The 19,261-nt window shown below is 23.3% G+C and overlaps 2 protein-coding genes across 5 annotated transcripts in view; both read left to right on the top strand.

Annotated features, from left to right (window-relative positions):
- Positions 1 to 6,857, top strand: part of LOC122500312 (GATA zinc finger domain-containing protein 14) — a 45,481-nt gene extending 38,624 nt beyond the window's left edge. For all 4 annotated transcript variants that reach the window (XM_043609211.1, XM_043609204.1, XM_043609187.1 and 1 more), the window contains exons 7-10: positions 1,226 to 1,344; positions 1,425 to 1,563; positions 4,901 to 6,136; positions 6,530 to 6,857. In XM_043609211.1, coding sequence (XP_043465146.1) covers positions 1,226 to 1,344; positions 1,425 to 1,563; positions 4,901 to 6,136; positions 6,530 to 6,696 — 1,661 coding nt within the window. In that variant the 3' untranslated portion in view covers positions 6,697 to 6,857. The remainder of the gene's footprint in view (positions 1 to 1,225; positions 1,345 to 1,424; positions 1,564 to 4,900; positions 6,137 to 6,529) is intronic.
- Positions 6,858 to 9,544: 2,687 nt separating this feature from the next.
- LOC122499795 (lysosomal alpha-mannosidase-like) lies at positions 9,545 to 17,938 on the top strand. The gene is made up of 17 exons (XM_043608310.1): positions 9,545 to 9,831; positions 9,928 to 10,030; positions 10,179 to 10,260; positions 10,681 to 10,866; positions 10,939 to 11,144; positions 11,364 to 11,500; positions 11,624 to 11,757; positions 11,845 to 12,058; positions 13,820 to 14,013; positions 14,168 to 14,370; positions 14,495 to 14,709; positions 14,851 to 15,067; positions 15,181 to 15,298; positions 15,552 to 15,828; positions 15,909 to 16,148; positions 17,256 to 17,405; positions 17,648 to 17,938. The coding sequence occupies exons 1-17, from the start codon at positions 9,709 to 9,711 to the stop codon at positions 17,831 to 17,833; spliced, it is 2,985 nt and encodes a 994-aa protein (XP_043464245.1). The 5' UTR covers positions 9,545 to 9,708; the 3' UTR covers positions 17,834 to 17,938.
- The last annotated feature ends 1,323 nt before the right edge of the window (positions 17,939 to 19,261 follow it).

Raw genomic sequence — 19,261 nt, 5'->3', positions numbered from 1 at the left:
CTTTACAAGTAAATAACTTATAACCACGTAAAAAATTGTTATTAAAATTTCGAGTACAATACCGTTCCGTTTATTATTTTTAAAGATAATTGAAATTTTGACAGGAATTTTATTAAATTTTTTTTTTAAATAATTGAATTTAGGAGAAGAATATTTTATTATTTATAAAGATAATTTACATTTTAAAGAGAATTTAAAAAAAAATGTTAAAAATACCTAATTAAAATTTTGCTTTCAATTTTATTAAATTTTATTAAATTTTACTTTTGTTGTGAATTTAAGCGACTAATGCGACTTTTTTTTTAATTTTTAAAGTCGATCCAAGCCCTGTGAATAGTATGAAAAATATTTATTATTTTACTACGCGAAAAGTTTGTTAACATTTTTGTTGTTTTTTTTTTTTAACTTCGACGTGGTCGACATTGACCAATAGGTCTGCCTTCTTGCACTAGGCAGAATCTGGTGCAACAAATGCCCAAATTGCCATTACTTTTGCATAGACCTTCATTTGGAATGCATGACGATGTTGTTGTTGATACTGACATAATGTTGGACGACAACAATACCACGACTGTTGCAATTAGCATGAATATAAATTTGTATCCTCTCATTTTTATTTACTTTTCTGAAAATGTTAATGGCAATAAATTAACTTGTCGATAGTTTTTTTTTTTAGTTTTTTTTTTTTTTTTTTTTTTGTCGATAGTTTTAGTTACATTTCTTTTTGTTTCTAGCTCGAACCAAAAAAGGTTGCAGACATATTTTTATCTGGCCTTTTAAACTATTTATTATTTCTTCTCTTTGAAACAACTTGTTCAAGTTACAATGAAAGAAAAATAACTCAACTCCGAAGATGAATAATTTAGTTCCAATATCTTTGTTAAAAAAAGATAATTATTATTATTGAAACTTGTACTTACTAAAAGGTGATGACTATCCTCAGAAAAACTTGAATGATCTTAACAATTTGACCGAGGAACATTTATACCGATGAAAAACAAACATAATATTTTATTAATATGACGTTAATAAAAACAGAGGAAAAAAAAAATTTGTTGCTTTTATCAGTTTTATAACCTTTAAAAGGATAAATTTAATCAAATTATATATCACATTGTCCCGTATGCTAATTTTAATTTAAATTAGAGAATAAATTATTTATTTCATGTAAATCTAGTAGTCTATTTTTAATTGCCAGTGTAATTAATATTTACTTTTGTTTCAGGAGCTGAAATTTTTGCAAAACGTAGAAAAAGGTCGGAGAAATGGGTGGTGGATAAGGAACAACCTCAGACACCAACTACACCTGTTTATCCAAAAACACCAACTTATCCAACAAAACAGGTTTGTTGATAAATAAATAATTTTTTTTTTAAATGATGCTTAGAATTTTTTTCTAATTCTAAAAATTGTTTTTTTTTCAGGAATTTCACGAAAAAACGAATTACTTGAATCAATCGTCCGTGAGTCCACAGACTCCATTGTCGTCATTTGATAATAAACCATTTTATAATCCTTTTACCGTGGATTTAACAACTGGAAATTCAAATTTACAATGTGCAGGTGAGAGGAATTTTTATTTTTAATCAAGCTTTAATTTTCTCTCTGGCATCTTCTCTCTCGCAAAATCCATTGAAGCTTGTAGAATAGATTAAAATTAGTCGTTTTATCAAGTTTTTGGCAATATTCAATTCGAAATTGAAATCAAATATTAATATTAATATATTTACGAATTTTTTATATTTATAATATATTGAATTTTTTTTATTTTATTTTTCCTTTTATAAAATTACATTATACAGTTTTTTTTTTATCAAAATTCATAAATAGATTTATATTTTCTGCTTGTTTGCTGTTTCGCAGATTAATTTTTTGTGTTTAGCATTCTTAAAGTTACGTGAAGGAATAAAATTCCTTAAAACGATTCAATTATTCTCAAAAACTTTTTGAAAATCAATTATTTTCAATATCTATACAATTCTAATAAAATTCCACAAAAGATTTTTAATAAAATTCTTCGCAAACATTCAATTTTTTATAAGTAATACAATTTTCAGAGAAATTTAATTATTTAAAATATTTCATAAAATTTTTCGAAAAAAATCAATTTAAATTTTTTTTATAAAATTCTACTGGAAGAATTCAATTATTTTCACAAGCAATAATATATTTTTCAGGAAAATTCAATTATATATAAAATTTAAATAAAATTCCAGACAGGAATACAATTATTTTCGCATAAATAATAAAATGATTCTTAAGAATTCAATTACCTACTTTTGAAAATTTTAATAAAATTCTTCACAAGAATTCAATTATTTTCCCAAATAATGAAATTTTCACGAGAATTCAATTATTTAAAAAGAATTAAATAACATTCTTCGCGAGAATTCAATTATTTTCATAAATTATAAAATCCTTCGCAAGAATTCAATTATTTTCATAAATAATAAAATTCTTCTCATAAATTCAATTATTTTAAAAAAAAATCGATAAATTCTTGAATTCTTTCTTTAATTCTTCAAAATTATTCAATTATCTTTCAAAATAGTAAAATATTTCACGAGAATGCAATTATTTAAAAAAAATTAAATAAAATTCTTTGCGAGAATTCAATTATTTTCATAAATAATAAAATTCTTCGCAAGAATTCAATTATTTTTATAAAAAATTAAATTCTTCGCAAGAATTCAATTATTTTTATAAAAAATAAAATTCTTCGCAAGAATTCAATTATTTTTATAAATAATAAAACTCTTCTCATAAATTCAATTATTTTAAAAAAAATCGATAAATTCTTGAATTCTTTCTTTAATTCTTCAAAATTATTCAATTATTTTCCCAAATAATGAAATTTTCACGAGAATGCAATTATTTAAAAAAAATTAAATAAAATTCTTTGCGAGAATTCAATTATTTTCATAAATAATAAAATTTTTCGCAAGAATTCAATTATTTTTATAAAAAATAAAATTCTTCTCATAAATTCAATTATTTTTTTTTTTAAATCGATAAATTCTTGAATTCTTTCTTTAATTCTTCAAAATTATTCATTTATTTTCCCAAATAATGAAATTTTCACGAGAATTCAATTATTTTCGTAAATAATAAAATTCTTCGCAAGAATTCAATTATTTTTATAAAAAATAAAATTCTTCGCAAGAATTCAATTATTTTTATAAAAAATAAAACTCTTCTCATAAATTCAATTATTTTTTAAAAAATTGATAAATTCTTGAATTCTTTCTTTAATTCTTTACAATAATTTTCCAAATAATAATTTTTAATAATAATTTTCACGAGAATTCAATTATTTTCATAAATAATAAAATTCTGCTGAGAAATTCAATTATTTTTTTAAAAATTGATATCTTTATAAAAATTGAATTTTGAGAAACATTCAATTATTCAATATATTATTTATTTTTGTACCTATTTAAATAGTTGAATTTCAGTTGAACTTTCAAAAAAGAATTGATTTAAAAACGAATTTCAGTTGAAATTTTAAAAGATTATTAAATTGAAATCGTTGAAAATTTTAATTGTAAAACTGTAATAACATTTAAATTTTGACTTTGAAAAATTATTAATTTATTTTCTTAATTCCTGTGAAGAATTTAAATTAAATTTTATTAAATACTTTTATTTGTTTACTTTGAAAAATTACTTTTAAATACAATTGTATTTTTTTAGGATAAAAATTTAGAAAATACTTGAATTTTTAATAAATTTAGTATTAAAGTTCTCGGCAAGATTAGAATAAAAATAAATGTTTTTGATTGAAATCAAGAAATACTGAATCAAATTTTTGTGAATCGACTAGAACAATTTTTTCTTTATTCGTTAAAATTAATTTTCGATAGCTACTTTTTTTGCTACTTTTTTCATTATTAAAGCTACTTTTTGATAATTTTTTTAAAATTAACTATTGAGTGTGAAGCCTGCAATAATTTAAACTCGATTGCAAAAAAATAAAATTCTGCTCGTTAAAAGGAAACACACAATTAGAAGTTTAAATTTTTTCAGAGGAGGAAAGATAAAGTTTATTTATTTTTTCCTTTACAATATATCTTTAATAATATTATTTTATTTATCTTTAGAAAACAAGTTCTTTGCGCATTACGAATTTTTTTTTTTACTGCTTTAATTAAAGAAACGATGTATTTAAAATTTTTAAATTCATTGAAAGTTCTTGAAAACATTCTTTCTGAGAAGAATTTTGAGAAATTGAATTTTTAGAAAAAAGGCATTCTCTTTTTGCTGAATTTAGTGTAATTTTAAAATGAGGTGTCTACTAAGAGTCCTAAAAATTAATTAAATATAAATAAAAAATAAAAAGTAACTAATAAAAATAATAATTAAATAATTAAAAATAATAGTTTAAACGGATTGCGTTAAGTTCTATTTGAATTGAATTATAGTTAGCTTAGCCCAAATACCGTGTTTATAATACGGTCATCGAACGAGAGAAGGAGCCAACAACTCTTTAAAGCATTTAGTCATTGGCAATTGCTTTCTGCAGTACAAGTGACACTAATTAACGTCAGCCGATTTATCAAGTGCGTGAATATTTTTCTGATTGAATTCAATTCTCATTTTTTTCAATTCCACAGTCGTCACTACTATTTGCCCCCATATCGAAATTTTAATATTTTATTATCACAACGTCAATTTTAACAAAATTATATTTTATAGATTATAATTTTGTTAAAATCGTAAACTTGTAATTATTAACTCAAATTCTGATTAGTCATTTTAGTTCTGTAAAGGAATAGTTTCAAGTAATCATAACTAATTAATTAATTTTTTTATGTTTGAATCATCAAAATTAGTTTGTGTCTAATAATCAAATAATTGTATTAAAAAAATAGAGGAAAAACAGAAAAAAAAACAATTACAGGCCAGGAACGACAAACTCGAGGCAATAAAAATCTAGAGAACGGGGTGAACAGGACCACCGACGTGAAGAAAATTTATCTTCGGGAAGTGGCTGTTGGTACAGAGTCTGAACTTCCTCACGAAGATTGTGACCAATTTTTGGGAAAATCAAAACGAATGTCCTTCAACAACGAGGACCACCAACGTTCGCGTGCCTTTGTTAATACTAACGGGCATCAACGCCACAAATCAGCCTTTTCCAATAATTCTAATCATCATTCTAAATCAAATGGCATTTCTAATGGTTCTCATCATCATCATAATCATCACGTGAAAGCAAATGGCCATTCCTATCTCTATCCAAAATCCAATCACTACGTGAAAAATAATTCCAGACCAAGTTCAAATTCCACTTATAATTCAAGACCAAATTCCAATTCGCATTATAATTCCAATTCAAAATCAAAATCAAAGTACTATTCCCATCCTACAAATTCAAAGTTTAATTCAAAGACGAGCAATAATTACAAAAAATCATCAACTTGCGAGACGAATGGTAAATTAATAAGAAATAATTTTAGAAACGGAAATAGTGAGGATAGTGAGGAGAGTGATTACACCCCGGTTCCGGTGAAGCAACTGATTCAGGAATTCGAAAAAACTTGCCGACCCGTTTTGCAGTATAAGCAATTGAGTCCAAAGGTGATTCCCATCAGTAGGCAGAACGATATTTCGAGATTTTTTGAGAACACATCAGTTCCGAGTAAGTACGAGGTTTGCTGTCGATTATCATCGGACAGAGAGGACGAGATTTTCGAGAGGGAAAGTTTGGATTCTTGTCGAAGCAACGGTTCGTTATCGTCTGAGGAATTGGACGATGAATCATTGGACGATTCACTGTCGTCTATGAACTATTATCAATTTGAGGGGAGAAAGCCAATTTGTGAGGAGAATTTTCAACCGATTCAGAAGGGAAATAATAGAAGTGCATCGATGTCGATGGTTGATGAGTATTATCGCCGACAGATTATGGATTCGGACGAGGATCAGGAGGAGAGTTTAATTATCAGTGAATCCAGTGAATTCATTGAGATTCAGACGGAAATTCAGGAGGAGAGAAAACCGAGAGTACTCGCCATGGTTGGCACTCAGGATGATATTTTGGATACGATTAAACATTTGAGGAATACTCCGGTTGTCAATAATCTTGTCTCGGCTGATTGCGAGTTTGGTATTGGCGGCTTGAACGTTGATGATGGCAAGTTAATTGCATGGCTTAATTATTTGCTTGCTTTGCTTTTGCTTCTTAATTTTTTTCTTTTTTTTCTGTTCTGTTCTTTTTTTTCCTTTTAATTTCTTTCTTTTTGTCTAAAATAAAAGAAAATGGTAAAGAAAGTAAAAGAAAAGTCTTTTCTTTTCCTTTCTTTACTTTTCTTTTCTTTTTGAATTGAATTAAATTGAGTAAAATTAAATTCAATTAAATTGAGTTAAATTGAATTTAACTCAATTAATTTATCGAATGGAACAAAAAATTGGATAAAATTAGTTAAACTAAATTGAATTCAGTTAAATTAAATTAAATTGAATTAAATTGAATTAATTTGAATTAAATTAAATTGGATAAAATTTTAAAAAATGTTTCTTGTTTCAGGTGGTAAATTGTACGACGGTATTGGCTACCAGGGTCCAAAGATATCGAGCTACCAGAATTTGGCCAATTACAATACGGCGCCACGTGGTTGGGATCAATCGCTCTCGTTTTATCGACCAATTAAATTTGAGAAGCCACCCGAAAAATTGGTCTATTCTGATTTTTAGTCATACGATTTGTTTTTTGTTTTCGTATGACACGGTATGTTTTCCCAATTTCGTAATTTAAGTGTCTGCTATACGCTAAAATAAATTTCCTTCATCGCCTGTGACAAAACAAAACTTTCTGTTTAAATGAAAGTTTTTTTATCATCACATTTCAATGAGAGGCAAGTAACTTTTTTTTCATTATTTTACATTTACACCGCAATTTTCATCTTGTTATTTATAAAAATAATTGAATTCCTATGAAGAATTTTATAAAAATCATTTCTAATAATTGTTTTTTTCAAAAAAATTTATGAAAATTGTGTTTCAAATAATTAAATTCCTTTGGTAAATTTTATTTAAATGTCAAATATAGAAAATACATTAAATTGTCTTGAAAAATTCCATTAAAATTTTTGAAAATAATTATTAAATTCTAATAAACAAGTGATATCAAAATTATTGAATAATTGTATTCTTTTGAATTATTTTAATAAAATTTTTAAGAATAATAACATTTTTCGAGGAATTTATCTAAAATTGTAATTAAAATAATTGAAATCCTACGAAAAATTTTAAAAATTAAGGCAAATTAAACGAAAACATGAAAAATTTTATTATTTATAAAAATAATTTAATTCTTGCAACGAATTTTATTATTTATAAAAATAATTGAATTTTTGGTAAGAATTTTACTAAATTTTTTTTTAAATAATTGAATTCTTGCGAAGAATTTTATTAAAAGTTTTCAAAATAATTAAATTCTTTCTAGAAGTTTAATTAAAAATATTATATTAAAAATCATAATTAAATTCTAATAAACAAATGATAGGTATTAACATTATTTTAAAATAATTTAATTCTTTCTAAAAATTTTAATATAATTTTTAAGGATAATTGCTATTTTCTTAGGAATTTATTTGAAATTGTATTGCGACGAATTTTAGCAAAAAATTTGAAAATTATTAAATTAATTCCAAGAATTATTTAAAAACTTTGAAAAATAATTGAATTATTCTCGCAAAGAATTTTATTATTTATGAAAATAATTGAATGCTTGCGAAGAATTAAATTAAAATTTTTTAGAAATTAATTGAACTATTTTGAAAAATTTCTTTGTAAATTTTTCAAAAATAATTTTTTTTTTTAATTTAAATATTAATTAAAAATTATTAAATTAATTAAATTTTCCAAAAGAATTTCTTTAAAATTTTTCCAAATAATCGCATTTGTTAACAATTGTAATATTTAAACATTTGTTTATTGAATTTTTAAAAAATCTTTTTTAATTTACTCTTAAAATAGTTAAATTCTCAAAATTTTATTACATTTTTTTTTAAAACAATTGAATTTATGCGAAGAAATGTATTTTTTATAAAAATAATAATTGAATATTCTTCTAAAAAACATTATCAATACTTTTGAAAGTAAATTAAATTAAACAAAGAATTTTTTCCAACTATACAAAATAATTGCGTCCGTTAACAATTATAATTGAAAATTTGATTATTAAATTTTATTAAAATTAAATTAAAAATAATTGAATAGCCGAGAAGATTTTTATTACTTTCAAAGAAAATTCTATTTTTGAGAAGAATTTTATTAAGATTTTTGAAATTAATTCAATTGTATTGAACAATTTCTTTGAATTTTTCATAAAAATGTTTTTTTTATAATTTTAATTGAAAATTTTGAAAAAAATTGAATTCTTGCGATGAACTTTTTAAAAATTGAAAATAATGTTGAATTCCTAAGAAAAATGTTATTATTTCAAAATTTAATTCATTTCTCGCGATGAGTTTTATTAAAATTTCTGTAAATAATAAATAATAATAATTAAGTACTTAATAAATTTTTTTTTTAAGTTTTGAATACAAAATTATTTAAAAATTGAAGTTGATATTTGAAAATAACAAATTTTGTATAATTAATTGAATTAAACACAGAATGTTTAAACATTTTTTTGTATAATTGTACAATTTGTATAATTTGCATAATAATAAATGGTATCTTTTTCAATTAATTATTTCAGATCAAAGAAAAATGAAAAGAAAAGAAAAATTAACATGTTTTGATAAGAAGATAAACATTTTGTGCCCCTTTGAAAGAGCCCAGCAGATTTTTCATCCCAGTGAGAAATTGAAGAATTATTTTCTACAAAAAGAAACTAGTCATCCAAACCTGATAGTCAATTTTTACGATATTTATCATTGCGAGTTTTTCTGAGTTATTACGTATATATATATTTCATGATTAATTAATTCACAGGCTCTTCTGGAGAAATTTCTATATATTTTATTATACATATATATATATATCTTTTTTTTTCTTTTCGCTTTCATTATTATCTGTCAATCTTTGCATTTTGTTTTATTATTTTATGTGAATACAATTTTATTCTAATTGTGACAGAAAGTAAAAAAAAAAATTATTTTTTCCTAATCGCTCGTCGCAAATTGTGTAACAATCATAATTTGAGAATGATGTCTAACTAACTTCTAAATCTTTAAATATTGTGAATGTATAATAAATATAATTAATTCTCGGAGCGCTCGAGATTTATATAATATTGTACATGCGACAATAATTATTAATGACAAATATTGTGTAATGCCTGTAAAGTAAAATAAATATTTAATAAGCTGATAATCGATTTGTTAAAATAAAAAATGAGTTTTGAAAATAATGTTTTGAAAAATTGTATAAATATTCATTTATACAATTTTTCAAAATTCTTTTTTCTTATGGAGAACAAAAATCCGTTGGATAAAATTAATTTTTGAAAAAGAAGAATATTTTTCTTATGGAGAAAAAAAATCCGTTCGATGAAATTAATTTTTGAAAAAGAAGAAGAAGAAGAAGAAGAAGAGGAATATTTGTTACGCCTGTTGATCAGCAACAGAAAATAGAATTACATGCTTGTCGATCAGAAAGAAGACTCGAAGAGTTCTCGACTGCTTCTTTTTTTTATTGGTTGAATATAGAATATATAAAGAGCTTCGTTATTGAAGAAAGTCGAGAAGATTTGCAGCGATGATGTTCAGAGACTTTTTCTCGATTCTTTTAATATTTCTACTTTGCCTTGTAATTCCATTCAAGGCTTTTTACATTCCCGTCAATGAACGAGACAGTAGAGCAACAACCTGTGGATATCAAGTAAGAATATTAATTAATTATTACCTATTATTTGTTAAATAATTATTTTATTGAAATAGAAATAACTATTAATTGTGATTAATTTTATTTTTCCAGTCATGTCCGAAAATAGATCCGAAAAAACTCAATATCCATTTAGTGGGACATACACACGACGACGTTGGATGGTTGAAAACAGTTGATCAATATTATTATGGAGGTGAGTTAATTTTTTCTACACTCTTATAATTTTTAAAATTAATACAGATTTTATGAATTTTATGATTTTATTTTTATGTTATCGAATATTTAATCTGGAAATTTTAAGTATAAAATTTAAGCTTACAGATTATTTGGTTTTTTTACAGGTCGGCCCAATATTCAATTGGCAAGTGTTCAGTATATCTTGGATTCTGTAATCGAAGCATTAGAAGAAAATCCTGAAAGAAGGTACAGAATAATTATTTTTTATTAATATTCTATAAACATATATACTTGAAAAAAAAATGCAAATTTATAATTTTTTCAAGATCACAGTTAGTCCCCTTTTTTCCCTCTTTTCTCCTTTTTATTTTGTGATCTTAAAAAAATCTAAATTTACATTTTTTTCAAGATCACAGTTAGTCGCCTTTTTTTTACCTAATTTCCTTTTTTTCCTCTTTTCCCCTTTTTTAATCCCTTAAATTAATAAAATTCCCAAAATCATAAATTTTTTCTCCCCTTTTCTCCTTATTTTTAAGAAAAACTTTTAAAAAAGTTACAGATTACGGGAAACAATAAAAAAATATCAATAATCAACAGAAAAAATTCACCAAAAACATAATTTAAATAAGCCCTGATTTGATATTTTTTATTTCTGTTATAAACTAGATTCATTTACGTGGAGACGGCCTTCTTCTGGAAATGGTGGCAACAACAAAATGACAATGTAAAACGTGTGGTGAAAAATTTAATTAACGAAGGAAGATTAGAATTCATTGGCGGAGCATGGAGCATGAATGATGAGGCTGTCACTCATTATCAATCAATTATCGATCAATTTACTTTGGGCCTTAGGTATAATTATAAATTCAAAAATAGTTTTTTTTTATTTCAATTATATCGGTGATAATTTTGTTCTTATTGCAGTCGCTTAAATGATACATTTGGAGAATGTGGACGACCGAAAATTGGCTGGCAAATTGATCCCTTCGGTCATTCTCGAGAGCAGGCGTCAATTTTCAGCCAAATGGGATATGATGGATTATTTATTGGTCGATTGGATTACAAGGATAAATCTCATCGATTAGCGAGTAAAATGACGGAATTTATTTGGAAGAGTAATCCCAGTTTAGGTATAAATTATTATTTTCTATAGAGAATTTTCATTCTGTTCTTCTACCTTCTTTATTTTATTTATTATTATTGAATTATTATTATTATTATATTTATTTATTTTTATTTTTCTTTATTCTGTTTATTTCTTTATTTTCTTTCTTTTGAATTATATGAAAGAAATTATTATTATATGAAAATTAAATTTTTCATTAATTAAATTAAATTAAATTTTTTAGGAAGCAAAGCTGATTTGTTTACGTCCGTTCTTTATAATTTTTATAAAGCACCTTCTGGCTTTTGTTTTGACATCGTTTGTGAAGACGAGCCTTTAATAGACGATCCAGATAGTCCTGATTACAACATGGACATGAAGGTAATTACTGCTACTAAATTTTTGTTTCGTACGGCAGAGTAATTATCTTATAAGCAACGAATATTGATGTTAAACACGTGATTTTTATAATTATAATTGAAATTTTGAAACGAAAAATTACAGATGGAGTCGTTTTTAGAATTTTGTCAAATTCAGGCTGAATCTTACATGACGAACAATATTATTCTTACGATGGGAGAGGATTTTAATTATCAAATTGCACGCGCTTGGTTTGTTAATTTGGAGAAACTGATTAAGTAAGACGAATTGTATACTCGATTAAAATTTTGTATATTTCCTTCTGTTATGTGTTTTTTTTTACTATTCAATAATATTATTTTCAGATACATTAATCTTCGGAATGGAACAGATTTCAATGTTTTTTATTCAACACCGTCTTGTTATTTAAAAGCAGTAAATGATGTTGGTATAACTTGGCCAACAAAAGACGACGATTTCTTCCCCTATGGAAGCGATTCGCATTCATATTGGACTGGATATTTCACCTCAAGACCGAGTCTCAAATTTTTTGAAAGACTCGGCAATAATTTTTTGCAGGTAAACGTACATTTTGTCATATTTTTAATTTACAAATATAAATAATAAAATTTCACAGGAATTCAAGTATTTACAATTTTTTTTTAAATTTCTTCGCAATAATTCAATCATCACAGAATTTCAATTATTCTTAATACAATTTTAATCTAATTCCTCTAAACATTTAATTATTCTAGAAAATTTTATTAAATTCGTCAAAAGAATTCAAGTATTTCTAAAAAATTTTATAAATTTCTTGTCAAAATTTCAATTTTATTTTAAAATTTTTTGCAAGAATTCAATTATTTTCTATACAATTTTAATGAAATATTTGAATTCAATTATTCTTAAAAATTAAGACTAATTTATTTGCAGAATTTCTATTACTTTTTACTTTTAGAAAATTTGAATTTTGAATAAATTTAATTAAATATTTTAAAGAACTTAGTTTTTTCAAAACTCTGATAATCCAAATTATTTTGAATTTAGTTGAATTTTTTAATATATATATTTAATTAATTATTAAAAATAATGGATTTATAAAAGAATATCTAAAAATGTAATTATTCTAGAAAATGTTATTAACCTCGTGTAAAGAATTCAAATTATTCAAAAATTTGTTCTAAACTTCTTTTTAAGAATTCAATTTTAAGAAACATTCAGTTATTCAATAAATTATTTATTTTTGTATTGAAATATAATCAAATTCTCGTAGATTTTTCTATTACAGATTATTGGAGAAATACAATTATTTTTAAAAGTAATAAAATTCTTCGCAAAAATTCAATTATGTTCAAAATTTTTTTTAAATTCTCGTCAAAATTTCAATTATTTAAAAAAAAAATTTCAATTGCATGATTTTCAATATCTACTATTTTAATAAAAATTTCCCAAAGAATTTAATTTAAAAAAAGAATTTTTGATAAAATTCTCCGCAAACATTTAATTAGGTATTTTCATAAATAATAAAAATTTCACAGGAATTCAATTATTTTCAAATTTTTTATAAATTTTTTTGCAATAATTCAATTACTTTCATAAATAATAAAACTTATCGCAGAATTTTAATTATTTTTAATACAATTTTAATCCAATTCCTCAATTATTCTTAAAAGTTTTATTAAAGTTCATGGTAAGAATTCAATTATTTAAAAATTTCTTGATAAAATTCTTTATGAGAATTTAATAGTAAGAAACATTCTGTTATTCAACAAATAATTCATTTTTTTATTTAAATAATTCAATTCTCGTAGAATTTTCTAATCAAAATTGATTTAAAAATGAATTTTAATTAAAATTTTCGATAATAATTGAATATAAAAACCATTATAGCTTAAATTTTTTAGAAGAAATTTGAATTTTGAATAGGTTTCAAATTAAAATCTTTAAAAATCTGAATTTTTCATACTTTTAACTAAAAATTCTATAGAATTAATTTATTTGAAAAAGATTAATTGAATTTTTTTTTAAATTATTTAAAGTTTTTATTTTCTATTATGTATTTAATTAAAGAATTTCTTAATAATCGAAATTTCGTAAACTAAATGGTTTTGAAAATTTTCAAAAAATATTAAAAATGATTTATTTAAAGAAGAATCTTAGATAAAAGCACTAAAAAAAATTTAATTTTTGGAGATGTTACAAATGATTGCAAAAATTCAATTATTTTTAAAAGTAATAAAATTCTTCGCAAAAATTCAATTATGTTCCAAAATTCTTTTAAATTCTCGTCAAAATTTCAATTATCTTTGTAAATAATAAAATTTACCAAAATTTCTATAGGTTGTAAAGCAAATTGCAGTTTTGAGTGACATTCCCTCAAATAGCGATTTAGATAAATTTCGTGAAGCGATGGGAATTTTGCAACATCACGACGCAGTTGCAGGTACTGAACAACAACACGTTGCCAATGATTACGCGCGAATTTTGCATCACAGCATAAAAGGAGGAGAAAAAATTGCAATTACTGCCCTTAGGTATTGAAAATATCTTGTTTTTTAAAAGTGTTTTTAGTTTTAAATACATACTTTTTTATATTATTGAATTTATCATTTTGGTAAGAATATATTAAGATATAAGGAAGTTATTAATCCTCCAAATCAATCATACTTCTTTTTTTATTTGTTACAGAAAATGGTTGGATACAAAAAAGAATGACAATGGAACTTCAATTGATTTTCATTCTTGTCTTCAACTAAATATCAGTTCTTGTCGATATACTGAGGAAAATGAAATTTTTGTCGTCACTTTATACAATCCGACAAGTCAACCCCTTACAACTTATGTGAGATTACCTGTCACTAAAACTTGTTACACAGTTGTCGATTACTTGGGTAATTAATTTTAGTTCAATTCGTTTTTTCTTCTTCTTCTTCTTTTTTTCTTGAATTTTTTAAAAATTCAAGAATTTTTCAAATTCAAAATTTAAAAGACAAAATTTTGATTTTTTATTATCAGGAATTAAAGTTGTAAATCAATTGGTGCCAATTCCCTTGGAGGTGATAAATATACCAGGTCGCGTGAGTGCAGCAAAATACGAGTTAATATTTTCTGCTGTTGGCATACCGCCTTTAGGATTCCAGTCTTTCCACGTCAGCTCTAAGAGTTCATCTCTCGAAGAGGAAAATTTAAATACTTTCAACAACGAAATTTCTAATTCGATAGGCGGTGATGTATGAATACTTTTTTATTTTTATTATATGACAATGCGCTTTGAAGAACTTACGTAAGAATTTGCTTCTTAGGTACCTTTCTTCGGAGCGCGTGTCACATTTTCTTGTTTGAAAAAGAAAATAACAAATTTTGTTTTTCAGACGTTTAATATTTCAGTAGATAAAAAAGGAAACGTCTATGTTTTATCGAAATTAAGGAAAGATCTAAATTTCGTACAGTCGTTTTCTTATTATGAAGCTGCACAAAATGGGAAAATTAACTCAACTCGAAGAAACTCTGGAGCCTATGTTTTTCGACCAAAAGAAAATACAAATGCTAAATGCTTCGATTATAGAGGAAACTACAAAATATACAAAGGTATGAAAATAACAAACATAATTTTATATATCCTACCATTCAGTTTCTTTATTTATTTTTATTATTAATTTATTAATCAATAAATGTTCAATAAAATACCATATTTTTCTCAGGTCCTTTAGTTGAGGAACTTCATGTTAAAATTAACGATTGGATTAGTCAAATTATTCGAGTGTATAATGGACAAGAACGAGTTGAATTTAATTGGCTCATTGGACCAATAAATGTTTCGTAAGTAAATATTTTATTTATCAAAATTTATAAATAAAATTTTGATTAACAATTCTCTTAATTTTTCGAAAGTCTAGAAAATAAGAATATTTTTGACAAAAAAAAGAAATAGGATTTAATTAAAAATTGAAATAAGTATTTCATTCAAAAAATTACAAACATCAAATATTTTGCTTTTTAAGTATCTTTCTTCAGAGCGCGTCATATTTGGATTAAAAATAATGCTTAAAATAATTATGCGCAATTTTTTTAGTGATAATGTGGGCCGAGAAATAGTGACGAGATACACGACGAATTTAAAATCAAAAGAAATATTCTACACGGACAGTAATGGACGACAAATGTTAAGACGCAGGAGAAATTCAAGGCCCACTTGGAATCAAACATTCGAAGAAGTCATTTCATCAAATTACTATCCGGTCACAACAAAAATTTACCTACAAGAACCAGAGAATAAATTGAAACTCAGCGTTTTCACCGACAGATCTGAGGGAGGCACAAGTCTTCAAGATGGAGAGTTAGAATTGATGGTGAAAAAATCTTTAAATCTGATAATAAATAGAATTTTTAGACTACAGAAAGAATAAAATGAAATATACATATTTTCTAGTTGCATAGAAGATTGCTGATGGATGACGGCTTTGGAGTTGTAGAGCCTCTCAACGAAGAGGCTTTTGGAGAGGGTTTAGTTGTCAGAGGTCAACACGTTTTGTTTTTGGGAGAAATTAATGAAAAATCGATTCTTGATGAAAAAGAACAAGCTCTACAATTGTCCTTGAAACCTTGGACTTTTATTACTCCACTTCAAGACGTTTCCTATGATCAATGGAAGAATAATTTCAATATGCAGGTTAGTTATAGTATTAATAATTTAATAATAATAATTGTATTTCATTAACTTTTTTTATTGAAATTTACAATATTTATTTACAAATTGTTTGAAAAATTATTTTTACACATTCAATTATTTCCACAAATAATCAAATTTTCACAGGAATTCAATTATTTTAAACACAATTTTCATAATTTTTTTAGAAAAAAAACAATTATTTAAAAATATTTTTATAAACTTCTTCGCATGAATTCAATTATAAAAAAAAATTAATAAAATTCTTCTCAGAATTCAATTATTTTTGAAAATTTTAATAAAATTCTTTACAATAATTCAATTATTTTTAATAGAATTTTAAAAGAATTCCTCGAAAAATTCAATTATTCTTAAAAATTTTATTAAAAGAAAAAAGAATTAAAAAGAATTCAATTATTCTAACAAATTTTGATATCATTTGTTTATTAAAATTTAATAATTATTTTTAATGCATTTTCAATTACATTTTTTGAAAGAATTTTATTATTTTCAAAAATTTTAATGAAATTCTTCAAGACAATTCAATTATTTTCAATATCTACCGTTTAAATAAAATTTACCAAAAGAATTCAATTATTATAAAAAATTTTTATAAAATTCTTCGTACACATTCAATTATTTTCATAAATAATAAAATTTTCACAGAAATTCAATTGTTTACAAATTTTTTATAAATTCCTTCGCAATAATACAATTATTTTCATAAATAATAAAATTTTCACAAGAATTCAATTATTTATTAACACATGGTTCATAAATTTTTTTTCCGAAAAAATCAATTATTTGAAAAAATTTTTATAAAATTCTTCTCAGGAATTCCATTATTCGAAAAAATTTTAATATCATTTATTTATTAAAACTTAATTATTTTCCATACATTTATAATGAAACTTCTTGAAAGAAATTTTAATTTAATTTTTAAAAATATTTTAATGAAATTCTTCAAGACAATTCAATTATTTTCAATTTAAGAATTCAGTTATTAAAAAAAATGTTATAAAATTATTTACAAGCATTCAATTATTTTTTTTTTTTTTGACGAAACTAGAGTAGAAAAAAATAAATTTTAAATACATTTTTATTTTATAGGGAAGCAGCCTTAATACAGTTTTGCCATTGAATGTTCGTATATTAACACTCGAACCTTGGAAGGAGGATAGTGCATTATTAAGATTAGAACACATTTTTGAAAGTAATGAATCTTCAATATATTCACAACCAGTGAAAATTAACATTCAAGTAAGTATTTTAACGAAAGAAAAACTTTAAAATAACTTTTCTTTTAGAAAAATGTTTATTTAATAATTTTTCTTTTAATTATTAATCATAAATTTTAATAAACAATCAATTTTAATAAATAATAAATTTTAACTATTAATTAAAAGAATTATTTAATAATAAAAGAAAATGTTAACTATTTTAAATGTAATTATTTGTAATTTTATTAATTTCAAATTTAACGTAAATCATATTGATTTTAGGATTTATTCTCAAAATTCAAAGTAACGACAATGCGGGAAACAAATCTTTCCGGAAATCAATGGCTTGGCGATGTGATTCAACGAGATGGGGATACATTATCGAACATGACAAATGATGAAAAATTTGTCATTCATATTAATCCCTTTGAAATTAAAACATTTGTCGTGAAACTTGTGAAACGGTAAAAGGCGAGTCACAAATATTCAGTTATTCTTAAAATTTTTTATAAATTAGTTGTCAAAATTTCAATTTTCATAAAATAAATGAATTCAATTATTTTCAATACAATTTTTTATAAGATAAATGAATTAAATTCTTTTTAAAAATTTTAATAAATTTCTTTGCAGAAATTCAATTATTTTCAATGATACTCAGTATCTACTATTTTAATAAAATTTCCTAAAAGAATTCAATTATTTGAAAAATAATTTTAATAAAATTTTACGCAAACATTCAATCACTTTCCATTAATAATAAAAATTTCACAGGAATTCAATATTATTTAAACTAGAATTTGCATGAATTTTTTCGCAAAAAAAATCAATTCTAAAAATTTTTTAGAAATTCAATTATTTTTCATAAATAAAGAAACTAAACACAGAATTTCAATTATTTCTCGAAAAATGTAATTGTTTTGTACAATTTTATTAAAATTCGTCAAAAGAATTCAATTATTTAAAAATTTGTTGATAAAATTCTTTATGAGAATTCAATATTAAGAAACATTCTGTTATTCAACAAATAATTTATTTTTTGTATTTAAATAATTGAATTCTCGTTGAATTTTTTAATAAAAATTGATTTAAAAATTAATTACAATTAAAATTTTAGAAAATAATTGAATTTTGAAAGGATTCAAATTAAAATCTTTTGAAAATTGGAATTTTTCATATTTTTAACGAACAATTCTGTAGAATTATTTTTTTTTTGAAAAACTTTAATGAATTTCTTTTGAAATTATTTGAAGTTTTTATTTTTTTTAAGTATACCTATTTAATTTGAAGAATTTTCAAATAATCGAAATTTCGTGAAATTCAAATTTGTTAAAAACAAATGGATTTGAAAATTATCAAAAGAACTTTTTCAAAAAGTATTAAAAATAATTGATTCAATGAAGAAGTTTATTTAAAAATTCTAGAAAATATCTTATAATTTTTAGACTGAATCAGAATATTCTTTAGGGTCAGGAAAAAAGTAATAATTTTTTTCTGGAAATCAGGAAAAAACAAAATTAGATTTTTGTCGCAACCCCTGGAGATTAATGTCAAGTATTAACATCTTTTTTTTACTAATTACAAAATTTTTTTCAAGTCAAATTCAAGTTGAGTAGATGTACCAGTTATCGGATAGTTAGTGTTAAGTCGATGAATTTAAATAATTTTTTGCAAAGTATTTTTTTTTAGAAAAATATAAGGAAAATATAAAGTCAAGTCAATCGTTCTAATTATCGGACACCAAAACTATTGTAAATCCAATTATCGTGCCCCATTTATCGGATAGGTAAAAATGCCTGTTACATTGAATTTTTACGTTGTGTTGTTTAATTATTGTCAAAGACGAAGAATTTCTTTAAGAAAAAATATTACATAATTAGTCAGTTCAATTATTCTGAA

The sequence above is a fragment of the Leptopilina heterotoma genome, unplaced genomic scaffold (genome assembly GCF_015476425.1).
Source record: "Leptopilina heterotoma isolate Lh14 unplaced genomic scaffold, ASM1547642v1 Lhet_101, whole genome shotgun sequence".
NCBI lineage: Eukaryota > Metazoa > Arthropoda > Insecta > Hymenoptera > Figitidae > Leptopilina > Leptopilina heterotoma.
Note: the sequence above shows the minus strand (reverse complement) of the source record. Positions and strands in the feature narration are given on the sequence as shown.

Coding starts and splice junctions, on each gene's coding strand:
- LOC122499795 (XM_043608310.1), top strand. CDS start 9,709: ATGATGTTCAGAGACTTTTTCTCGATTCTTTTAATATTTCTACTTTGC. Junction 16,149..17,255: donor AGAATAATTTCAATATGCAG/GTTAGTTATAGT, acceptor TTTATTTTATAG/GGAAGCAGCCTTAATACAGT. Junction 17,406..17,647: donor CAGTGAAAATTAACATTCAA/GTAAGTATTTTA, acceptor TATTGATTTTAG/GATTTATTCTCAAAATTCAA.